General features: G+C 48.3%; 1 protein-coding gene across 12 annotated transcripts in view; it reads left to right on the forward strand.

The window, feature by feature from the left end:
- Positions 1–491: 491 nt before the first annotated feature.
- TPD52L1 (TPD52 like 1) overlaps positions 492–24,837 on the forward strand; it is a 97,428-nt gene continuing 73,082 nt past the window's right edge. For 11 of the 12 annotated variants that reach the window (XM_077902255.1, XM_077902294.1, XM_077902259.1 and 8 more), the window contains exon 1: positions 492–605. In XM_077902255.1, the coding sequence (XP_077758381.1) occupies positions 587–605 (19 nt within the window). In that variant the 5' untranslated portion in view covers positions 492–586. Of the gene's footprint in view, positions 606–5,293; positions 5,457–24,837 lie in introns of all 12 variants that reach the window. The other variant, XM_077902275.1, reaches the window with a different exon arrangement.

Raw genomic sequence — 24,837 nt, forward strand, 5'->3', positions numbered from 1 at the left:
CTACCGGGAGTGACAGCTCAGGGCTGTAAAGACACGGTTCCTGCTCCCACCCGGGGCGGGGGTGCCCGGGGCGCGGGGGGAGCAGAGGGCTAAGGGTGCGGGGGGTGCGGGGGCAGCGTGGGGGGCGCAGGAGGCGCGGGGGGGTGCCCGGGGGCGCCGGGGGGGGGGGCGCGGAGGGCGCGGAGATGCCCGGGGCGCGGGGAAGGTGGGGGCGCCCAGGCCTCGGGGGGCGCGGAGGTGCCCGGGGAGCGGGGAAGGTGGGGGCGCCCAGGCCTCGGGGTGCCCGGGGCGCGGGGTCGCGGGTCGCGCACCTGCAGGGCTGAGCGCGGCTTGGCCCGAGTGGGCGCGGGCGGCGTCGCGCGCGGAGCGGCCGGCAGGTGGCGCCGGGCTCCCCGCGTGGCGGGGCGGCGGGCTGGGCGCCGGGGAACCGCCGGGCCGGCCCCCACCGGGTCCACGCGGGCGCCCGCGAGCGCGCAGGGGGAGGGCGGGGGCGGGCGGGCGCGGCGGGGCCAGCTGCTCCCTGGGCTCGGGCGCCGCCGCCGGCTCCTCGGGAAGCGCCCGCGCCGCGGAGTCGGAGGCGGCCACGATGGAGGCGCAGGCTCGAGGTGAGTGTCCCCGCGCCCGCAACTCCGCGCCCCCCGCCCCGCGCCCCGCGCCCCGCGCCCCGGGCTGGGGGCGACCTGGGGCCCCGCTGGCAGAGCGCGCCCGCCCGGCCTCGCGGCCCCGGGACCTGTTGTGCGGCGTCCGGGGTCGGCGACGGGGCCCCGGCCTGGGAGGGGGGGTTGGGGGGAGCGGGGGAGCGTCCCGGCCCAAGTTGGCTGGAGCCTCCGCGGAGACCCGGGACTCCCCCTACCCCGGGGTCCTACCCGCCCGGGGTCCCCCTCCGACCCGGGGTCGCCCCCCCCCGCCCCGAGGTCGCCCCAGGGCCCTCCCCGCCCCGGGGTCCCCCCTCCGCCCTTGGGTCGCCCCCCCGCCCCGGGGTACCCCCTGCCCCGAGGTCGCACCCTCGCCCCGAGGCCGCCCCCCTCCGCCCCGGGGTCCCCCCTCCGCCCTTGGGTCGCCCCCCCCCCGGGGTACCCCCCGCCCCGAGGTCGCCCCCTCGCCCCGAGGCCGCCCCCCTCCGCCCCGGGTCCCCTCTCCGCCCTGGGGTCGCCCCCCCGCCCCGAGGCCGCCCCCCTCCGCCCCGGGGTCACCGGCACTGCCCCCGCCTCCCCCCCGCGCCGCCGCGATGGTCGCCCGCCCCCGACCTCCGAGCGAGAGCCGCGTGGGCAGGTGCAGAGAGGGGCACAGGTGGGCGGACTGCGGCTGCGGGCGCGAGTCGGCGACTGGGGGGCCCTCGGGCCGGAGCCCCTCAGCGCTGCGCCGCCCGCACCGCGAGCCGTTCTGCAAAGGCTCTTAAAAGAAGTAAAAGCCCATTTACAAAATAAAAAAACAAATAAAGGCAAGAGAGGTTCGGGATCCTCTGCGCTTCGCCCTCTAGGGGCGGAAGCTTCCTGAATGGGAAGGACTTGGCTGGGTCCGGACCTGGGCCTGGAGCCACCCAACAGGTTTGCTGCCAGGATTGCAGTTGCCTGAACAGGACGAACCATCCCGAACCATCCCGGCTTGTTCCATCAGCCAAGTTTCTGCGCACAGAGCGGCCGCTTCCTGGACCCTCCCCCTCCATCCCCCCTCCCTCCCCTCCTCCCTCCCCTCCTCCATCCTCCCCTCCATCCCCCTCCATCCCCCCTCCATTCCCCCTCCATCCCCCCCTCCACCCCCAACCCCCCCCCCCCCCGAAGGGAGAATTCAACCCAGGGTGGGTGGGGGGCTGTGGATCAATTGAGGCAGCGGCGGGGCTGGAGGCCTTCAGTCCTGGGCTGAAGCAGGTGCAATAACCCTGGGGCTTGCAGCCTGCCCCACACATTAGAATGATTTGCAGAGTGTCCACTAGGGACCCATCGGGGATCAGTCACCTGCCGATCTCCGGGGCCTGGGCGCCTGCTTCGAGGCCTCCCGGGTCATCGGTTCTTCACTGAGGTTGGAGACAGCGAGGCTGCAGGTGGGACCCGCTGGGGTCATGGGGTGGCTCGTCTTTGGAGGTTGACTTAACACATATTCCAGCGCTTTCTCTGCTTTTGCCGAGTCCTGAGCTGGGGAGAGCAAACACAGACTTGACTCCTGCTTCCTGAGGTTTATAGGAGAGGAAGTGACCGCAGTGAACTTGATAATTATTGATAAATAAAATGTCAGGTTGCCGCGGTGTCAATGCCAGGGAGGCGGCCGCGTGGCTCAGCGAGAGCCTGAGTCTGGCCCAGTGGGCGAGCATCAAAACAGCGAAGATGGTTTACTTTGCCCTCAAAGTGTCTGTTCTTTGGGCTTCACGCTGGTTGAGTGGCTTCGGCCCTGGGGTCCCATGAGGTTCTCAGTCCCCTTTTCCGAGGGGAAGCCAGCAGGGTGCGGGAATTCCTGGTGCCGCCAGGTAGGCGGGGTACATGCGGGGAGTGCCCCACTCCCACTCAAAGCCTGCCACTTACCCACCTCCCCATTTATCTGTCCCCTACCCCCTCGGCCACTCTTCCCTTCCCCTTAGGAGTGGGTGGGATCTGAGTGGGTGGGGAGCCCAAGTTTTAAAGGGCAAGTGAAGTTGCCTAGGGAGATTTGGGCTAGGGTGATGGGCAGCCAGGAGGAGGAGAAAGAACAGATTTAAGAAAGAAAGAAAGACTTAGGGAGAAAAATCAGGTAACTTGGAACAGGTATGTAGGATGACGGTACCAAGGCTGACTCTGATTCTCTACTTTTGCAATCAGATGGATGATATTTGCCTCTTAAGTCCTCATTTTCCCTGTACTTGGAGTTCTTCATTTTCAGCCTTTTTTTTTTTTTTTTTTGGCGGGGGGGGGGGGTCATTTAAGAAGTAGACCTATTAGGTTCTTTAAGAAAACTTTTCACAAATGGTTTATGCGGAGGGGAAAATGTTCTTACCACTTGGCACGTGTTTCTGGCCAAATGAATTGCCTCTTAGATTCGAAGAGACTCCTGTGGTTTCCTAAGTGCAAGTTTCTATCATCGGCACGGTTTATTTTAGAATTATCCAGTGTGGGAGTGGCTTGTTTTGTTGCCTCCTGACCCAGAAAAAAGCAAAATTGAGTGAGATTGAGTCGGCACTGCCACTGGGATGTTCCCTAGTACTTTCCAGAAGACTGCATGGTTTGTACGCGTAGCCCGATAAGTGCAGCCGCAGGTTCTTTCGGAAACTTTTCCATGAGTGAAATTCTGCAAATATGTTCTTAAGACTTTGTAAAATAATAGATTACTTCCAGCAAAATAAGAAGACATTCTCGGAAGTTGACAGAACAGAAAACATAAGAGGCAGGGCTATGCACTGAATGATTCTCTATGAGAAGTTCCTGGAGGACAATGTGGAATGACGAGCCCACAGGAGGCCACCATTCCCAGTTGCTTTCCTGGCACGAGAGAATTTTGCATTAATAAACTTGGTATATTAGAGACTTTGGTTAGGAATGTGGCATTTTTGTGAAACCTTGTGGTAATCCTTTGAAATAAAAATTCCTGATCTTTTTAGACTACCGTTCAGTATTCCATTAGGAATAGGAAATAGGAAATAACTTTGTGCATGTCTTTCTTAGTGTCTTTAATGTGAAAAGGAAAATTTTCTGTCCACTTAACACTGATATATATTTAGATTAATAATTGTGTTAGTTTTGGGGCACCCGGGTGACTCAGTTGCTTTAGCGTCCAACTTCATTTCAGCTCAGGTCATGATCTCAGGGCTGTGAGGTTCTCTCCTTCTCCTGCCCCTCTCTCTCTAAAAAATGATTTTAAAAAAATTGTATAAGTTTCCTGTGACCGCTCTAGCAAATTACTACAAATGTACTGGCTTAAAACAATAGAAATTTATTCTCAACCGTTCTGAGGGCTGAAGTCCAAGATCACTACCACTGCACCACAGTTAAACTGTCAGCAGGGCTTTGCTCCTCTGGAAGCTCTAAGAATGGATTCCTTGCGTCTTCCAGGTTCTGGTGGCTGCCGGTGTTCCTCGGCCACATCTCTGCAGCCTTGGCCTTGGGGGTCTCATTGCCTTCTCTATCAGGTCTCCCTCTGTCTTTTATAAGAATGCTTGTGATTCATTTAGAGCCCGCCTGGGTAATCCAGGAGACTCCCCATATCCCAAGATCTTAAATAATCACCTCTGCAAAGACCCCTTTCCCACATGAAGTAACATTTACAGGCTCCAAGGATTGGGACCTGATACCTTTGGGGGGGGGGTCATTATTCAGCCTACTACAGTAACATTTTTTATAGTAAGTCTACTGAGGAAGATTCTCAGAAATCTGTAAATGATGTAAAGTTATAAATGTCAGAGTAATCTGACCTGTTTGCAGGTTCCATTCAAGCGACAACGTCTTGTGTAACTTGGTTCACAGGACATTTATTTACGCTCACCTCGTTCCAGCAAGAACGTGTGGCAGTTCATACACGTATAAAAGACACAGCGAGATCATGGAAATTAGGAACAGGTGAATGACAATATGGATCAGAACAGAAAATGAGGCAAGGAACGAAGCCGTAGAAAACTGAGTACACTTATATCAGTTTTCTTAAGATTGCATGAAAAACAAAGTCTTGCTTTATAAACAAAGTAAGTTATTTTGTTAGAAAACAATAGAATAATCCCTCTTCTCTGTGCCAAATGGCAACAGGTTAAGTCTCTTAGGTTGGAGGGATCAGATTACTTAGGGAAAAGATTTGTTTAGTATATTTCAGGGACAATAATCATAAACCTCAAACTATGCAAGGTAGGTGTTACATCTTTTGATTTATGATTTTTTAAAAAAAGATTTTTATTTATTTATTCATGAGAGATACAGAGAGAGAGAGAGAGAGAGAGAGAGAGAGGCAGAGGCTCCATGCAGGGAGCCCAAATCGGGACTCGATCCGAGGACCCCGGGATCACGCCCTGAGCCAAAAGCAGACGCTCAATCACTGAGCCCCCCAGGTGCCCCTAAATAAAAATTTTAAAATAGGTAGTATTGTATTCATTATTAAAGTCAGTCATTTGCAGCATATCTTATACTGTTATTTTAATTAAAATTCTTATAAAATCGAATCATAGAAATGATAATTAGAGTATATTGGAACCTTTTTCACATCGTCTGCCCAAATATACTTCTTGTTTTCTTAAAACTTTGGGTGGCCAGATCTGAGAAGTTGCTTGAAAAAAAAGCGTACGCAAGAGAGTCCATTTTTGTGACCTGTGACAAGGTTTTTTTTTTTTTTTTTTTTATGATAGTCACACACAGAGAGAGAGAGAGAGAGAGGGGCAGACACAGGCAGAGGGAGAAGCAGGCTCCATGCACCAGGAGCCCGATGTGGGACTCGATCCCGGGTCTCCAGGATCACGCCCTGGGCCAAAGGCAGGCGCTAAACCGCTGCGCCACCCAGGGATCCCCAAGGTTTGTTACTTAGTGAGATGCAGTAAATAATAAGTAAGTGCTTCGGCAAATATTGATTTGTTAAACATTTCAACAAGCATTTATTGATTACTGTAGTAATCGCAAATACTGAACAAGCACTTACTACTACCAAGAGGCAACAGGGGATGGTGGTTAAGATTCCAGAATCAGAGCAAACTGCCCTTAATTTTGTCATTGTCGCTTATCGTGAATATGACCCTGAACAAGTTGCTAGGTCTCTCTGGGCCTTGGTTCCCATGCATTAAGTGAGAATAATAATAGTGCCTCTATGTTAGGACTGCATGGAGGATTTAAGGAGCAAATACATGCAAGATGCTTAAAACAGCTCCCGGCCCAGGCTAAGTACCATATAAATGTTGGCTGTTGCTCTTAGTAGCATATACCAGGCGCTTTGCGTGCGTTACCTTGTTGAATTCCTACAGGAACACCGTAGGATAGATACCATTACGTTGAGCTCCTCTTGTAGAAGGGAAACTAAAGGCAGAAAAAATTAAGTGTGGAAGGAAAAACTCAACTCCAGGTCTGCGTGAGTCCAGAGCATGAGCTTCACCACCTCACCGCTACACCGGCTCCGCAGTTACGTGCTGGACAGCATATGCCAGCGGAAGACAAAGATGAATTTGTCATCTTTCCTGGGAGGATAGCTCAGAAGAGCCATCCCCATGGGTAATGCACACAGAACTGATGAGATTACATATTCCCATCCCAATGGGATTTTTTTCGAATACTAGACTGCTGAATACTAGAACTCATTCACATTGCGGGGCGACAATAACTGTAATATTTTAGTGGGGTTCTTTTTTTTAAGATTTTATTTATTTACTCATGAGAGACACAGAGAGAAAAGCAGAGACACAGGCAGAGGGAGAAGCAGGCTCCCTGCAGGGAGCCCGATGCGGGACTCGATCCCAGGACCCTGGGATCACGGCCTGAGCCCAAGGCAGACGGTCAACTGCTGAGCCACCCAGGTGCCCCAATGGGATTCTTTTTTTTAACACCAGATGCCATGTTATACGCTAAAAGACTGTGTTATTTAATGAATAAAATGAAATCCTGAGGAAGATGGTGTTCTTTTCATTTTGCAAGTAAGGACGCTGAATGACAGAGGAGTTACTCAACTTTCTCCAGTTCGTACAGCTTGGATGTGTTAGAGCCCGGATTTGAAATCTGGAAGTTTGACTTCATACACTGGGATTTTAACCACTGTTCCGTGCTACCTCCTTAAATTGGCACGCGTGAGCAGTCAGTGTGCAGAGTTACAAATAATAGATTTTGCTTCATATTCATATGGTCTGTGGGGGGGCGTGTTAAAGGGCAGGATTTAATGGCACTGCCCATCCCACATATGGGCAGGGTCTAGGTCTGAAAGAATAGGACCGGAATTCCTGAGGTCTGCAAGTGTAAGCCCCATAGGGGTGCCTGGGTGGCTCAGTGCTTGAGCATCTGCCTTTGGCCCAGGGCATGATCCTGGGGTTCTGGGATCGAGTCCCGCATCAGCTCCTGCATGGAGCCTGCTTCTCCCTCTGCCTATGTCTCTGCCTCTCTATTTCTCTTGTGTCTCTCATGAATAAATAAATAATTTTTTTAAAAAAAATTATAATATGGCCAGCTGGGAGTGGGAGTCGGGTGGGGTGGTGATGTGCTCATCTATCAACAACTTGCTGTTTTCGTTCTGCTTTCAAGATGAATTCTCTTAAGTCGCGAGCCATGTGGTTCTTAGAACCACTATAGAATTTTAATTACTAGCTGCAAGGAAAAGCCAGTTCAAAGGTGGGACGGTTCATATATGATACTGCCCTTGGTGTTCCTTCATATCAGTGATCTCAGGACTGCAGAACAAATAAAAGACGTTAGGATGTGCATCTCGTTTCCAGAAAGTCGGATGCTGGCTGAAAGGACTAATCTCAATGAGTACCCCAAAAAGTAAGGCTCTTTCTAGTCTCATGAGTATTGTAATTACGTGTTAGCGTGAATATGTTTCATTTATTTAGCTGTCTCCCAAGCATATTAGTGCAATGCCTACCTTAACCAGGTACCTGGTAGGGAAAAAGGAAGAGTCGGTGGGCTTGTCCTTGAGCTACCGTAGCGATTTCGATGCTAAATTTTTGTGGTCTCAAGTGGCAAAAAGAGGGCATCAGCCTCAGTCCTCCCCCTGGCTTGCTCTCCGTGTATGCAGATGTTCACTATTCCTGCGGGTCTGGAGTGTCCCCAACACCCTGAAGCCACCTCTTTGATTTACTGAGGATGCAGTAAAGAACACATAAAGGGTGATCCCAGACTGTGGATGTTCAAGCCCGTCATTTTACCTTTCGTTGGAATATTTAAGAAATGCAATGTATTTAAGATGTGTGTATTAAATCAAGAGTCATCCTTAATGCACCAGGGAAGGCAATGAAACATATTAAATGAATCTGAGTTGGCTAAAAGAACGCTGTGGGTCCTCAAGGAAGGATAAATTTTAGATGGTTTCTCACAGCACGAGTTTACATGCGTTGCATTTTGACGCAGAGGAAATGAAATCCCAAAATACAACCACAAATATTCAAGGATACCCTTTCGTCGCCAATGTCTCGCTTCGTTCTCGAAAGACAAAAACCTGGCTCTTCGCTATTAGTGCTACGGCCAGATAACGTGCCGTGCACTGAAAATGTATGCGTATGTTATGCTTCCTCTCCAAATTTACCTGCGGTTATTTGCACCCTACAAAGTACATTTTTCTGATGTGTATCTGACATAGAGAATCCTGCAACCCCTTGGAAACGGCAAAATGCATTTTTCTTACCATGAGACATTTCTTTTGTCGGTCACCAGCAAGTGCCTCGTGAAGGACCCTGGAACGTGGAGCAGATTCATTCAAAAGAAAAAGTTTGGGTGGTGGGAGGGGATCTCTTCAAATCTCTTTGATTTCTGAGTCTCAAGCCATCGGATATTTGTTTTTTTCTCTGATTTTCCCTCTTGTAGACGAATGAGCTGAAAGGAGCAATAATGAGAGCTGAAAAGAAAATTGCCTGTTTTCCAACATGTTGGCTTCCAAGGGGGATTCATTTCTACATGAAGCCCTCGCAGAAAGATGGGGTCCCCTTACTTAAAAGAATTAGAGCAGGCCGCGAGCAAAGTGCAGTCCTTGGTCCCTGTTATTCCATTTTTGACACCCAGGGCCCCACCTGGAAGTTCCAACACATCCATGCTTCCTGCAAGGTTTATTTCAAAAGATTGGAAGACTTTTACAAGGACTTATCGCTTCTGCACATTTTTCCCAGTCCAGGAAGCACATTACTGGCAAGGAAAATACCTATTAATTGTGGGCCCACTGGGTACCAGGCAGGGTTCCAGTCATTGAAGAGATGCTCGCTGCACGGGTTCCCAGAGTCCACTCTCGATGACACTGTCCCTGAAAGAGGGAGGGAAGCATATGGTGAAGATGAGGGCTTGCATTTGTTTTTTTGTTTTCCCCCCACCGTGACAGTTTAGAGTATGTGAGGAAATAAGAACACACAATCAGAAATTTTTTGAAATGGGATCTTGCGATTTTGAAAAATCTGCATGCAGAAGATGTGAGGCTTAGGGCCCACCTGCGGGAGGGAAGGTGGGTGGTTACTTCCTGGCAACACCCCACACGTGCACTTGACAAGATTCCTTTTGCACCTTGGAGAAGAGCTTGGCCCCTCTGGCCAGAAACTTGTGTTTGTAGGCGCCAGAGAGGAAGGCCTCGCATTTACTAATAAATAGTCTAATACATTTGAAAAGCAAGTATTGTATAGAAAAAAAAGAAAGTGAGGTGGATTGGGTAAACAGTAAGCAGATGCCAAACGGATACCTGGAAAGAGATTCAGATATACGTTCGAAAAGTATTGGGGTCACAGTATTGCCAGTAGCTCCCCCACTTAACTTCTTATGGGTATTGATGATGCCAGGTCGTCGAGCACAGTGGTCAAGAAAGAATTTTATGGTGCACGAAGGTGCTTTCATCGTAGCACAGGACAGGACGTGGGCGAGGAGTGGCCGATTGCATGCTTTAGAGTCGAGAGAGAGAACGGGTCTCTAAAGGGATTTCTCCCCATCAAAGAGGAGCTCTAGGGTCCCAAAGTCTGGACCTGTGTCGAGCTAAAGTGGCTTGTAGTCCTCGCTGGTGAAACAACATCACGAAGGCGGCCGTGGGTTCCGTGAGGGGTGTCCCGCTCAGCCTGTCGCAGGGGTTCGTCAGTGGGCTGCAGGTTGTGAGGAAATTTAATTTTCGAGACATTCCTCTTGCCTTTGTCCTCCTCGTCGGTGATGTTACGGGGTTGCTGCCTTCAGGGAAGAATTCTGAGCCCATCACAGATCACTGGTGTCCAGCACCTACCCTTTATTATCTTGCTATTGACGTGAGATGTTGGAGTCTAGGAGCTCACAATCGAGAAGGAACTCTTGAGACGTCTTTGTTGCCAAAAAAAGAGAAAAAAAAAAAGGTTTTATTAATGCACAGAGATGGGAAGTGCACCACCCCTGCACTGGAGTGGTGAGGAGTGGCTGATTTTATACTCTCAAGTTGGAAGGGAGCAGGGATAGTGTCTCTAAGGACTTTGGAAGCGAGTTTCCAGGGCCCTGAGGGGTCTCGTTTACTCTTCTCTAGTAAACTCTTAAGTCGTGAGACCCTTCAGATGTGTGTCAGTGGGCTGGGTGCTTGGGAGGGCGATTGCTAACAGCATCTCTTGGGGGTGGGGTGGGTAGAGATAAAGGAAGGTTCCAAAGAGATTTTCATACATTGAAGGAGACGCCCAGGGTCTTGGAAGTTGGCCTAATGTCAGGCTAAGGTTGTCATTTGCCTCTGGCCAGGTGGTAAGGTGCAGGCAGTTGAGTCCCTGGAGGAAGGCCACGCTGCCTGTCCCAAATACTCGTCAACGGGTGCTAAGTTGTAAGGAAGTTTAATTTTTTCCTTTTTTGCCTTTGTTCTACACATCACTATCCCCCCAATCTTACGATTAGGTCCAGATACAACTTTTGATGACCTTTGCTCACGGAGGCCGTTATAAAAGAAAATTCAACCGAGCAAATTTGAAGGTGTAAGTGGCTGTTTCCAACACTTCATGAATTAGGCTGTATCCCAGTTGGCGAGTAGAGAGGGGCTCCAAGGGGCTGTGTAAAAGCCTTTGGAAGGTTTTATAGACATAAGGGGGTGGGGGAGGAAAAAGGACATTTCGAGCAAAGAGTGGATCGGTTCAGGCAAGGTCACCTTCCCCATCTGTGGGGGTCGGAAGAGGTCCATCAGGCGATTACCCCACTCACGTTGACGTGTAACTCCAGACTAACTGGTTAAAGGTTATATTGGGGGAAGAGGCTGAAAATGCAATTTAGGTGAGGTAGTAAGTCCTGACGTGCTGGTGTGGGGCTTGGTGAAAGCAACTTCATTGGCGTTGTCTCTCTTTTTTAACAAGGGTAAAAATGCATTTACATTTGTCTTCATCCCACATTTTATGAACTTTGATCCAGGAATTCACGACATGTACAGGTACGAAACCTACCTTCCTGTGGACATCTGAGCTCTGGGAAAGAAAGAACTTGGTGCCATGTCCTGTTTGATTCATGAGGGCCTCGATATCCTCTGCTCTCCGGCAATGCCCTGTGCCTGACGCCACGGACCTGGACTGTGTCCTCCTTACATCTTTGTCTCTTCTACTTGTCCCTTTTCCAAGGCTGAGGGAAGATAAATATTTTAGATTAATGTAATGGGACCTATTCTATTTGATGGAGGCATGATGGTCCCATAATAACTTTGAATTTGGGTTCCAGTTGAGTTGAAGAAAGAGAAAATCAGCTCTCCCTCTTTTAAAAAAAAATCAGTTTTGATTTATCTTTCCTTTTTCAAGATTTTTATTTATTTATCTGACAGAGCACAAGCAGGGGGAGCAGCAGGCAGAGGGAGAGGGAGAAGCAGGCTCTCCACTGAGCAGGGACCCCAACTCGGGGCTGGATCCCAGGACCCCAGCCTTGTGACCTGAACCAAAGGCAGACATTTAACTGACCCTGGTCACCCAGGCGCCCCTTATCTTTTTTTAAAAAATATTTATTTATTTGAGAGAGAGAGCACAGGTGCACACGTGTGCCAGTGTGAGCAGGGGAAGAAGCAGCGAGGAGGGAGACAAAGAGGAAAGACCCTAGAACCGGAGACTGAGCCCGATCCCAGGACCCTGAGATCGGGGCCTGAGCTGAAACCAAGAGTCACTCAACAGACTCTCCCTCCCTCTTAAAAAAAAAAAAAAATCCAGTGATCACTTCTCAGTCCTCATCTTAGTTGACCTACCAGCACCACTTTGCATAGATGCCCCCTGCTTCTCCTTGAAGTGCTTTGTTCTCTTGGGTTCCAGGGCATCCATCGACCCCCTTCCTACCGCCGCCCCCAAGCCCAGTCTCAGTCTCCTTTGTGTTTCTGTCTGTACTTCCCTCCCTTGTGAGCTCTTCAGGACTCACACTTCTAAACTCCATCCAGACACTACCAGCTCCCGAACTTCTTTCTGATTCCCCTCAACCTCAGACTACCCACTTGATACGTCTGCATGAGCCTAACAAGTATCTGGACCTTACATGACTGACATTGAACTTCTGGTCTCCTTCCTCCAACATATTGTTGGTTCTCCCAAGGTTATCCCCTTGTCCGTGGATGGCAACTCTGTGTCAAAGGCAGAAGCCCAAAGCCCAAGAGGTTTTTGTTTTGGGGAGGGGGGTGTTCTGATTGTAGCCCATCCCCAGTCTGTCATGCCAGTTCCACTTCCAAATAGTTGAACAGTTTCCCACCCCTCTGTCGACACTGCCGTGGCCCAGGCCACCATCACCTCTCATCTGGTTTCCATAAGAGTTTCCTAGTTGGTCTCCCTGCTTTGGCCCTGGCCTGTCTCTCCAGTCCATTCCCAACATGGTAACCAGAGGGATCCTCCCAAAACCTTTGGTCCCATGCCACTCCTCCCTCGGAAACCCTGTGATAACTCCTCATTTTGTTCAGAATAACGAGCAGAGTCCTCCCATTGGCTGGAAGGAAGGCTACTTCGTGATCTAGATTTCCCTTCCTCCCCCGGTTACTTCCCTGAGCGCAGGTCCCAGCGCCCGCCTTGGTATTTCCCTTTGCTTGGTCTTCAGCGCCTCTTAATTTACTGATCCATCTGCCTCAAAAACTCCTCCTCAGACACCGTGCTGACTTGCGGTGTCCTCTTCTGGCCAGCACCTGGCCCCTGGACCCCTGTTGTCAGGAGAGAGTTCTCTATAGCTTGCTCAAGGTTCTGCACCGCTGGTCCTCTGAGCAAAGGCATTAACAGCTAATTTTCTCTGCACGGTCTTTGCAGGGATGTTTTGCGTAGCAGGCAGCCTCGGAGAGTAGAGGCTGTCTCCCGAGGGGCAGATTGATTTACCGTCCAGGGTACTAAGGATCAAGTCCGTGTCTCGGGACCAGGAGTTGGGCAGACTTGCTAGCAGCCACTGTATGAAGGCAGGGCCTCCTAATCTCAGTGTTACCTTCCCAAAACACACCCCGCCGTGTAAACAGGCAACACCTGACCCCCATCCTGTCACCCTTCTGGAATTAGGGCTCAAGGAGCTGATGCAGTGATGTTACTATGGCTACTGCTGTGGCTGTGAGTAATTGTCTCTTTCCTGTGATCCAGGCGTCTTGGGTCTTCTGCCAAGATCTGTGAAAACTGGCAGGCCCATTTCCTTGCTTGTGCGAGTAGGGGAAAATCTGACCCTTCATAATCCTTGACCCCTTTCCTGAGCCATTAGTTCTGGAGGGTCCTGTTGTAGCCTTCGTCTGTCTGAGCCTTGCTGAGTATGTCCATAGGCCCACCTAGAACCCACGCTTCCTCTTCTAGACCGTACTCTGGATACCTGGGCCCCCAGAATTCTCTGTGCAAAGAGCCCTCCGTGTTGCGTCACCAGGCTTGCATGTGCCTTCCATGGGCAGACCACGCTGCCAGTATGTACATTCCTAATCCTGAGGGACTGGGAGATGGCGGTGGGAGGGGCTTGGACATGCAAACTGAGGTACAGGGTCTTGAAGTGTGATCCCTTGACCAGCACCGTCCCTTTTACCTGGGAACTTGTTAGAAATGCAAATTCCCACCCTAGACCTACTACATTAGAAACCTGGGGGTAGGACCCTCTGTGTTTTAGCATACCTTCCAGATGATTCTGATGCACACTCCTCGATACCGGTTCCGTTGCTAACTCACTGGACTAGGCCATCCACATGCCTGTGCATAAAGGGTGTTTATGGTGGACAGACCCTCAGATAACCCCAGGACTTCTAACTTCTGGTATTCCCACCTGTGTCTAATCCTCCCCCCTAGATTTCAGACAGGACCTGTGACTTGCTTCTAGCCAATAGGACATGACAGACATGATGGCGTGATACCCTCCTCGCTCATGTTATTTTAATAAGACTTGGTTGGGCAGACTGGAGGCAAGACTCTTCTTGTGGGTTGATGAACTAAGTAGCCGTGTATTAAGCTGCTGTTCCTTGAAGCAAGTTTGCTCCCATTTCAATGGGGAAAGTTTGCAATCATCAACATTTTTAATCTCAAATGTCATTCCCTGAAATTTTACTCCTGGAGCTTGGTACTTTGCATTTAGTCAGTGACTGTGTACTTCTCCAGGCTGAAGAGGGCCTGTGGTCCATGGCGGAGAAGCCAAGAGGAATAAGCTAGATGCAAGGAAAAGAAAGGCTCTGTCATAGAAAGGGACCCTAGGCCACAAGGATTGGGATTCATGTTCCGTTTCAGTCACTCCTTAGGTACGTGCTCTTGGCCTCCCTCACATCTCCGCTAGCTGGCTCCTCCACTAAGTGGTGGAGGTGGTGGCCGCTCCTTGGGCTTTGGGATGACCAGACACAATGCACGTGAGGCGGTAGGGTGACAGGTGAATGAGCCCCAGTCCTTCCTCTGCGAGCTGACCGTCCTATTTTTGTTGTAGTAATTAGGTGTCGTACCTTTCATGCATTCTTTTCCCGGAAAACTCTCTGGATTTTTGTACACCACCTACCACAAAGTTAAAAATAGCCTGCCGGAGCTTCGGAGAGATGAGTAGGTTGGAGATAGAAATAACTATACAAAGTTGATAGAATCTGGACATCTGGCCCACGTGTGAAATTGTTTTCTGAAGGAAGCATCAGTTTTGCCCCCCAGAGTGCACTGACGGATGATAAATATTTTAAATGGTTGCTCTTTGGGTCCTTCTGCATTTACCTGGATGAAAGGTTAACGATGCACGTAGCCAACCTTCAAAGCAACATTCGTTGTTTGGACACAATCTGAGGATGAAGAGGTTAAAAAAAAATTTTTTTTATCTTCCCCTTGCTTCTCTCGTAACAATTTAATAAGTCTTTGGAGAAGATGCCGCAGAACTCGTCTGCTCAGTTGGCAGATCTTATTTCTGGTGTCTGATAGCCGGGAGGCCGAGGCCCGCAGCACAGGAGCCAGAGGAGCGCGGAGCGTGGACACGGTTGTGCGCGCTGCAAGGTGGCGCTGAAAACCCTGGTGTCTGTTGCTTAGCAGCGTGGGGTTTGAGATGTCTCCATCTTCTGCAAAGCTTCTAATGACAACTGTAGATTTCTGCTCTTGCCATTTTAATGTTAAAAAAAAAGGCACAAATGAAAACTTGCAGTATACATATGTGTGTGTATATATTTACACATATAATAGAATAATAATAGTAATAATAATGATTTGAGCAGGTGCTGCTGACCCAAGATTTTCAACTGCACTGAAAATTGCACTTGTGAACGTGGCCCATTACCATCTCCTTTACTTTGCCTTATTTTTCTTTGTAGCGCTGTGGCCTTTTATATTATGCACGATTCTTTTCTTTTTCTCCCAATGAGCATTAGGTTCTGTGCAGTCAGAGACTTCGACTGTGGTCTTTATGGCCATATCACCAGTGTCTAGAAAAGGACTCATTCGTGGATGGCGCTACATAAATACTTAGGGGAAAACGATGAATGAATGGTGTTGAGTAAATGCCATCATATGTGACCCTGGCAGGTGGAGATGGGGGGGGAGGTGAATATTATAAATGTTGTTTTATAAGAAATTAATGTTTAAAAAAATTTTTTTAAAGATTTTATGTATTTATTCATGAGAGACCCAGAGAGAGGCAGAGACACAGGCAGAGGGAGAAACAGGCTCCCGATGGGGAGCTCTATGGGGGACTCGATTCCAGGACCCGGGATCGCGCCCTGAGCCCAAGACAGATGCTCAACCACTGAGCCACCCAGGCACCCCAGAAATTAATGTTGTTTTTTTTTTAAATTGTATTTTAACTCATCATCAAAGCTCCCCAAATGCAAGAAGTGCTAGGACAATAGTAAGGGGTCTCAGTACTGCTCCAAGGTCAGTGTCATTCCTGATGGTGAAATCTTGGAGATGATACTGAACCTTGGGAGTCGGGCTGTGTCAACCTAAATACGGAAGCCGGGATAGAGCTAAGTTGCACGTTTTAAGGAAAAGGGAGTGAGGGGGGATCTGCAGGGGATCAGGGGAACTTGGGGGCGCAGGGTGGAAGGGGCACACAGAAACTGAATCCTTCAGGGACAAAAAAAAGAGAGAGAGAGAGAGAGAGAGAGAGAGAAAGACCGCGGGAGGGAAGGAGATGCCTGAGGGCCGAGGGAGAGAGACTTGGAACCAGAGCTGCTGCCTCTAATGATGTTTGCCCAGGAGAAGCTATAAATCCCCACCTGGCTTCCCCTGTGATATCTTTAGTGAATTCTGCATTGCTCATTCAAATTTTCTGTGTAAATAAGACTTTTGTTGTGGGACAGCTCAAAAGAAAAGAGGTCACTGGATACCTGATGTATATTTTACCAAGAAATAGGTATTCCGTTTCTCCCGACCTCCACTGAACAAATGGGGAGCAAATACTGAGACTCCCAGCGTGAGATGTGCAGGTGAACCGTGGCCTTTGGGTGTCTGTGTTTTCCCAGCTGTCCTGGGGTGGGGGTCCCAACAAGGTGGAAGAAGGGATGAGGAGGAGAGCTTCATTTCGATCCCACTGGGAGTGGCTTGCATGAGCAGATGATTATCAGCGCAGTTGAAAATCTCGGGTCAGCAACACCTGTTCAAATTATTATTATTTTAAAAGATTTTATTTATTCATTCATGAGAGACACACACACAGAGAGAGAGAGAGAGAGAGAGAGAGAGGCCGAGACACAGGCAGAGGGAGAAGCAGGCTCCCTGCAGGGAACCCGATGTGGGACTCGATCCCAGGACCCTGGGATCACTCCTTGAGCCAAAGGCAGATGCTCAACCACAGAGCCCCCAAATGCCCCCTGTTCAAATTATTTTAACTGAACAGATGAACATCTCCTTTATCGGAATAGAAGCGACAATAATTTGGTGGCGTTTTCTCTTATAATGCACACGTGGCCTGCTCTGCTTGGCTGATTTCTAAAGATCGAGGAGAAAATACATCTGTATTCTTGCATTGCTTGAAAACATTATCCTGCAGGCTGCAAGCGGGGACCGAATAAATCTTGAAAACGCTTCCCTCCTTCCCTGCGTGCGCCACCTCCCCCAAGATCGTGCTGACGGCCTGCCAAGGTTTGAAATATTGATGACTGTGATGAATCCATTCATCTCCAAATTTCACTGACCTTTCGGTGGAGAGTATTTTTAGCTTTGTGGGGAATTTAGGGCAGAGGAAATCTACAGAAATGTCAGGTGATGTGGCAGTGTTCTCTCAGTGTTCTAGAACCGACGATGGCTTCCGTAGGATGAATACTTGAGTCATCCTTCACCTTGTGCCGATGAGGTAGGGTGGCCCATTTTTAAGTAAGATGCCAAGAAATGACTGAGTAACTTAACACAATGTTCCTGTAAAATCTGATCTTCATATGAACGGATGTAATGATCCTGGTAACTAATTGTGTGTTTAGGTCCTACGTAAAGGCTGCCAATGTGCTGTTAAACGGCTCTGACATCCTCCCAGACACGGTAAAGGTCGCTATGAATACTGTAGATTTTGGAGCCCTGAGCCATACTCATCAGCACGTTGGTGGGTGGTGGCTAGACCTGGGGGCTGGCTCACCACTGGCTATTTTTCACTGACTCCCTCCTTTCCACTTCCCATGTGAGAACATTCGCTCCCATTCGCCTCGAATGCTGGTTCCCCCACCTTTTGACTTGGCAGGTCCCTTTCTGCTGATGGACTCCTTTGTTCTCCCCATGCCCGTAATCCCCTTCCTCTCAACCCCCGCAGCGTTTTGAATCTGTCTTATGTCCTGAAGGCACAAGTGTCATAATCTAGGGTTCCAGAGACTGTCGTGCAGTCTCATCTTGTAGATGAAAGTGCTCCAGAGGATTAGGGGATTGATCGGCTGAGGCTGGTTTCTTTTAAGTGAGGGCACGGAGCAAGAGCTTGGGTGGTCTGTGCGCCACGTGGCCTGCCACCTTCTGCGGTGCACTGGGGTGACTTGTACCTCTCTGTCTTGTTGAAAAGACTCTTTTGAAAGTTTATTGTTAATGTAATAGTTAGCATTTCATTTGTTAAAGTCAGCTTCTGAAATCTTAATTTAATTTAATTTAATTTAATTTTATTTTATTTATTTATTTATGATAGTCACACAGAGAGAGAGAGAGAGAGAGAGGCAGAGACACAGGCAGAGGGAGGAGTAGGCTCCATGCACCGGGAGCCCGATGTGGGATTCGATCCCCGGGTCTCCAGGATCACGCCCTGGGCCAAAGACAGGCGCTAAACCGCTGCGCCACCCAGGGATCCCAATTTTATTATTTTTTTAAGATTCTTAATGTATTTATTCATGAAAGACACAGAGAGAGAGGCAGAGACACAGGCAGAAGGAGAAGCAGGCTCCCTGTGGAGACTCGATCCCGGGACCCCGGGTCATGCCCTGAGCCCAAGGCAGTCGCTCAACCACTGAGCCACCCAGGCATACGAAAACTTAATTTTTAAGTACAGCTTATAAAGTCTTATTCTCTTGATAAAATTAGCAAATGTCAATACATTCTTTCAAAGGAGCTTTGTAAAAAAATAAAAATAAAAATAAAAAATAAAAAACTAAAGGAGCTTTGTAAATGCTATACAAATTAAGCTCATGTGCTCCATTTCGTATTTAAGTACTTGAGTTTTCTAATTGACTAGCCTTCCCAAGTACTTAAACCTCATAAATCTAAAAATGCAAGCTGTCAGTACAGTAAACGTAGAATTCTCTTCAATGTTCCGACATTACTTACGAACGTAGCCGAATTTCCACTTAACCATCACATTAAATCAGCTGACCTACTCAAACCCTTAAAATTGTGACTCTAAGTCAGACGGTCTCTCAATAGGCCAAGGTCTTTCATATGTGATAGAAAATACCAAATATTTGGATGCATTTCACAAAAACGCTAGTTCTTTTGGGGTTTCATTCATCTTTTTTTCATCCATTCATTGCTTCATCCAGTAACCACTGAAAGGATCTGCGTGCTGGTGTCCTTCTCGGCCAGGAAAGCATGGGCCAGAGGATGAGAATTTCTGCCCCCGGGAAGTTCCCCTTCCTGGGAAGAGGGCAGAGAACCAACAGAACAAACGAATGAGGGACGGAGTAGGACAGATGTCGGCCGACGCTAAGGAAAACGATAAATGGATGAAAGAGGGGCTGTGGAAGCGGGGCGACCACGGGGGTGCTGTAGATGGTCCTGCGGGGCTCAACTGGGCACCGAGCGGGGGGTCAGCGGAGCGACCTTTGCAGCCGAGCGAGGGGCCTGTGGGCTGGCGCAGGCCTGGGCTCCGCCGCTGGGCCCCAAAGGCCGGGGCTGGACGCCTGTGACTCCCCCAGGGAAGGCCTGAGACCCCTGCATCCCTTGATCGATGTCGCATCACTGTGGCTCTTCCCGAACAGGTGACTTCCCAGCAGCCGGGGAGACGTTCGACATGGCCCCAGGCCCTTGGCACTCCTCGGACCACCATGTCCTAGCGGTGTCCCGATGGCACTCTGGTGGCCCTTGTGCTTGGGGCCCGCGGCCTCGGTGGTGGTGGGGTGGCGGGGGCTGGGGGGCCGGTCCGCCCCCCAGCACCCCCGGCCTCCGGCCCTTGGCCCACCAGCGCTCGGCGGTGCTAATCTTCCTTTGTGTTAGTAGATGAAGATTCCTTGGAAGATTGCCCCAAACATTTCACGAGCAGATCATCCGTTTTCCCCTTTCTATTTCTATTCCTGTCATTTCCCTCTGTATTTCCTTTTTTTGCCTATTTCGTTATTTATGATAGTGAGAATTCTGCTACTGTTTTGTTTTTACGCTGCTGATAACGTCATTGTCCTTTGATTGTGTGTATTTAAGGTTCGGGCTCTTTGTCACAGGATAAGCGTCAGGGTAGTTGAATGATCTTTCATTCCTTTCTTTTCACTCTTGTACTAACTTCTTTTTTTTGTTTTCCTATTCCTTCAATTTACCCACTCTGAATACCTGTGATCTTCCTATGGACAGAAATGCCGAGAAGGCAGCTCTTACTTAAAGTGAGTCTTGTCTTTCTTTTTTTTTTTTTTTTTCTTTTTTTAAAGATTCTATTTATTCATGAGAGACCCAGAGAGAGAGGCAGAGACACAGGCAGAGGGAGAAGCAGGCTCCCTGCAGGGACCCCCATGCGGGACTCCATCCCAGAACCCTGTGATCATGACCTGAGTCAAAGGCAAATGCTCAACCACCGAGCCACCCAGGGGCCCCTAAATGAGTCTTTTTTGCTCTCCTACATGATACTGTTAGTTAAGCATTCTAGGAAATTTGGAAATGGTTTTAACAGGGCTGTGCTGCTCTGGGGAGAAGCATCTCATGCACAGTCTGGTCGAGGGAGGATGTCTGAAGCCATTTCAGTAAGGAAAGTCACCTTCTACCTGGAGTTTGAGCACACCTGAATCCACCACTGGCCGAAACTCGGACACCATCCTGACACCACCTCTGTCCCCACCTTGAGCCCATAGCTCTGGTTAGTGCTGTTCCTCAGTTCATCCTCCGTCAAATGGGTGACCGTTACACTGAGGCTTTGAGAATCATCAAAGTCTCCCTCTGTCCTTTAAAATAACCACCGTACAACTCCTGTTTTATTCGTACGTAGTTATTAGTTCATCATATATACTATTCTAAGCCAATTTGACTCCTTTAGGGATGAAAGGGAGAAAGGAGGAAAGGAAGAAAAAGAAAGGCAGGCTGTACTAGTACATTTTCAAAGATGGATTTATTGGCAAGTGAATATTTTTCTGCAAGTACCTACCACCTGCCATGGTGGATTGGCACAGTTAGTGCCAAGCATGCTTTATAACTTTTTTAAATTGAGTATAATCTTACTTTAAATTTCGAAGGTCCTGAAATTACTGACACATTAGAATTTGCTAATTAAATGTGGTACATGGTTTTTCCGTAAATAAACTTTGTGCATGTACGTCTATATATATATATATATATATGGCTATAACCATTCAGTTGTTTCTTGATCAGAGAACATAAAGGAGAGTGTTAATTACCACGTTCTGGATAATTACATTTACAGCTGAAAATACAAAATGAGACTGTTTAGCATCTACATAAGATTCTGTTTCCTGGTCCTCCTAATGATATATTCAGGTATCGAGAAGGTTTTGTATTTTCTTGCTCAGAGTTCTTTTAAATAAACAGAATCCAACCAGCTTCCTGCTCTGGGAGCCCACAGAGTCACAGCCAAATAACTAGCTGTTAGCATAACCCTTTATATTAGCTAAATGCTTTTTGGTACATCTAATTGTGAGTATTCCTAGTACCTTCTGGTAGAGTGGAGGAGGCTGGTGTTGCTCTTGTGCAAATGACTGGCTAGAACCAGAAAAGGGGAGAAGGATGGCTTAGAATAATCTTAGAAGTTGGGTTCAAGTCTACAGTTGTTTTTTCTCTTTAAGATCTGGAAAGGTGAGGAGTGCCTGGCTGGCTCTGTCCATGGAGTGTGAGGAGGCTCTTGATCTTGTCCGAGATCAAGCCCCACTTTGAGTTTAGAAATTACTTAAAATTTTTAAAAAATAATAATATTTATTTATTTATTTATTTATTTATTTTTAAAATAATAATATTTAAAAAGAAGATCCAAAAAGGCGAAGAAGCTGATGACAGTGAACCAAGTAAATAAATAGGTCATAATTTTTAAATTTATACCCTGTAGCAATTAATTAGCAAACCTGATAATATATGATCTAAATGACTGGCAGACCTAATGATACCAAGTAGACGTACTGAAAGCAAGATCAAAATTTGGGAAAATGGGGAGGTTAGAATACAAGTATCTCTTCAGGAGATCTTAGGAATAATAAAAAATAACAAACTCATCTGTCTAAGAGACTCAAGAAACATTTCAGTCAAGATACAACCAAGAACTAAGGCAGTTGGGGAGTCCAGCAATCGTGTTGAGGCCAACAAGCTATTTTTACCTAGTTATATACCTGCTGTGTAGTTTCTACAGGAAAAAGAGGGAGAAGAAACCGAACCAAGATTTAATCAGCATCATGGGATTTAAATATTAGACCATGGATAGCTATAGAATTTGGTATTTTATGCTAGCCCTGAAGGCAGACCTAGTTAGAAGCATATGTTATTTTATAATATTTTTTTACTGACAAACATTTGGTGAATGTCTTGTGTGCTGTGCGACGTCTAGATTCTGGGGAGATGATAATGAACTAGAACAGATGCTAAAATGTGTCAGCGCAGATAACTGAACATCCAGGCCTTAACAGTTTACCTTGGAATCTTTCGACAGACTCTCTCGTCTTCCAACTTGACAAAGGCCAGGATTTTCCAGGAGAACTGGAGTGAGTCAATATTGGGTAGTCTACTGATTCCAGGGTCTAAGTCTCGGGGACATTGGGAAGTTGGGCTTCATTTGGAAAGTTGATTTTGGACTGCTGCTCTCCCGGTGACTCCTGTGTAGATCACCCATTCGAGGCAGTTCTTATGGACAAGGCTGCCTCTAGGACACTGGTGTAGGAGGGCTTCGGATCTAATGGCCAAGAAAGAATTCTTGAGACATCTTCTGTGCAAAAAGGTAGTTTCATTGAAACACGGGGACAGGACCCATCGGCAGAAAGAGCTGCCCTGGTGTCATGAGGAGTGACTGATGATATACCTTTTTTTCTTTTTTCTTTTTTTTTAAATCCACGAGAGACAGAGAGAAGCAGAGACACAGGCAGAGGGAGAAGCAGGCTCCCTGTGGGGAACCTGCTGTGGGACTCGATCCCAGGACCCCGGGATCATGACCTGAGCCAAAGGCAGACGCTCAATCATGGAGCCTCCCAGGTGCCCCTGATTATATACTTTCAAATTGGGAGGGAGTTAGGGGGAGTGGTGAGTCTCTAAGGGATTTTGGAAGCAAGGCTCCCAGGACCTTGAGGGGGCTAGCTATTGTTAGGAAAAGGTCATTTATTAGCGTCTAATAAAACCTTAGTCATGAGGCCCTCCAGATGTATATCAGTCGGTCCTGTGTTTGGAGAATGGGTGCCAACGTGTATCTTGATATGGGGATAAAGGTAATGGAAGTTTCCAAAGGAATTTTTATATGTTAAAGTAGACTTACAGGATCTTAGGGGGTTGAGATAATGTTAGGCTAAGATTGCCTTTTGCCCTTAGCAAAGTATTAACATGGAGGCCAGTTTAACATGTATCAACATTCCTGGAGGAATGTCACCCTGCCTGTTTCAAGGACTTACCAGTGGGCTGCAAGTAGTAAGGAAATTTGATTCTGCCTTTTGCCTTCTTTTTTCCCACATCAGACAGTACCGGGTTTAAGGAGGTACCGTGGTGTTCCTCTGCAGCTGTACCTTATGGAAACCAATTAAACGTCATGACCAGCATCCCTAGGAAGGTTGGTAGGCATAGATGCTGAGTCACTGCCAGGGACCTTTATTTAGCCAATATTTGCAAATGTGTGTTACTTGGCTGGGCGTTGTCCAAACCAAATTAAATAGCAATTGTGACTTCTCCAAGGCAGATGTGCAAACATCAGAAACACGTAAAGGCACGGGGGAAGTGTGTAAACCCTGAACAAACGCACAGTGCTATGTCACTTTGGGCCACATGTAAGTACAAGCTGCCTTATTTTGGAAGTCGTGAGCTGAAGTCGTGAGCGAGGTGTTGTAGGAGTTGCATTTTTTAGAGAGTGAGGTGGAAAGAAGTGGCTCCCTCTGTAATAGGGGAGGATGGTTGAGGGGGTGGTTTCTGAGAGTTGGTTGAAGGTAGAAAGGGAGGGGACCTGCCATCTGGATACGTGATGTCGTTCCAGGTGTTGGGATGGGTGCTTCTTAAAGTAGCCTTTGTTTTGGGAGTACATCAAGGCGACATAAAATTCATCTGGCTGAGAAGAGCTGAGGGAGTGAGGGTGTGAGGAGCACTGACTTGGCTGTCAGGCATCATCAAGGTTTTCTCACCTCAGGGCCCCGGACAGTAGCTAAGTAAGCGTTGCCATACAGGATCCCATTTAATCTTCTCCAGAACACAGCTGCACGGTAGTTGACAGGGTCTCTGCTTCACAGATGAGTAAATGGAGGCCTAGAGAGCTTAAGCATCTTGTGCACCAAGGACTTCAAAATCATCATGGGGATCCCTGGGTGGTTAAGTGGTTTAGCACCGCCTTCCACCCAGGGCGTGATCCTGGAGACCCGGGATCGAGTCCCACATTGGGCTCCCTGCATGGGGCCTGCTTCTCCCTCTGCCTGTGTCTCTGCCTCTCTCTCTCTCTCTCTCTGTCTCTCATGAATAAATAAATAAAATCTTAAGAAAAAAAACCATCATGTGGGTACACATGTGTTTATATGCCACATGGAGTACACACACACAAATACATATTGTGGGGATTAAGCATGCAGGGAATGTTATTTTGAGTACTTTGTGCCTATCACTGTGTTAAAAACTATGAGCACAGCCAAAAAGACAAATTCCCCCCTTTCTGAGGAATTTCCAATAGAATCCAGTCCTTATATAATAAGTGGGAATGAAAAGAGAATAGGAGTGAAAAGAATACTTGGAAAGTAGCCTTAAAGGTACATGTGAAACAGTGGAGCATCCCAAAGGTGCAGGGTGGCCAGCCTGGGTCAGGACTGTGCAGGAGAACCTCTTGGAGGGGTGAGCTTGGACCCAGGTTATTGTAATTAGAAACGACGGGATATAAATACATGAAAGAAGCATAGAGGAAGGGTGTCTAGTAAAGGGCCCTGATTAGAGAAGCACATCATGATGTTGTTGAGATTTCCCTTTGTTGACTCCACTGGAAGATCTTCAGGGAAGTACTTTTGATGAAAATCATGGGAAAGTATCACTGAATTGTATGAGAAGGAAATTGGAAAGAATTTTTGAAATCCGTGAAGGTGATTATAGATCAGTAAGACAGGGATCAAGTC

This window comes from Canis aureus, chromosome 1, assembly GCF_053574225.1.
Source record: "Canis aureus isolate CA01 chromosome 1, VMU_Caureus_v.1.0, whole genome shotgun sequence".
NCBI classification, from domain to species: domain Eukaryota; kingdom Metazoa; phylum Chordata; class Mammalia; order Carnivora; family Canidae; genus Canis; species Canis aureus.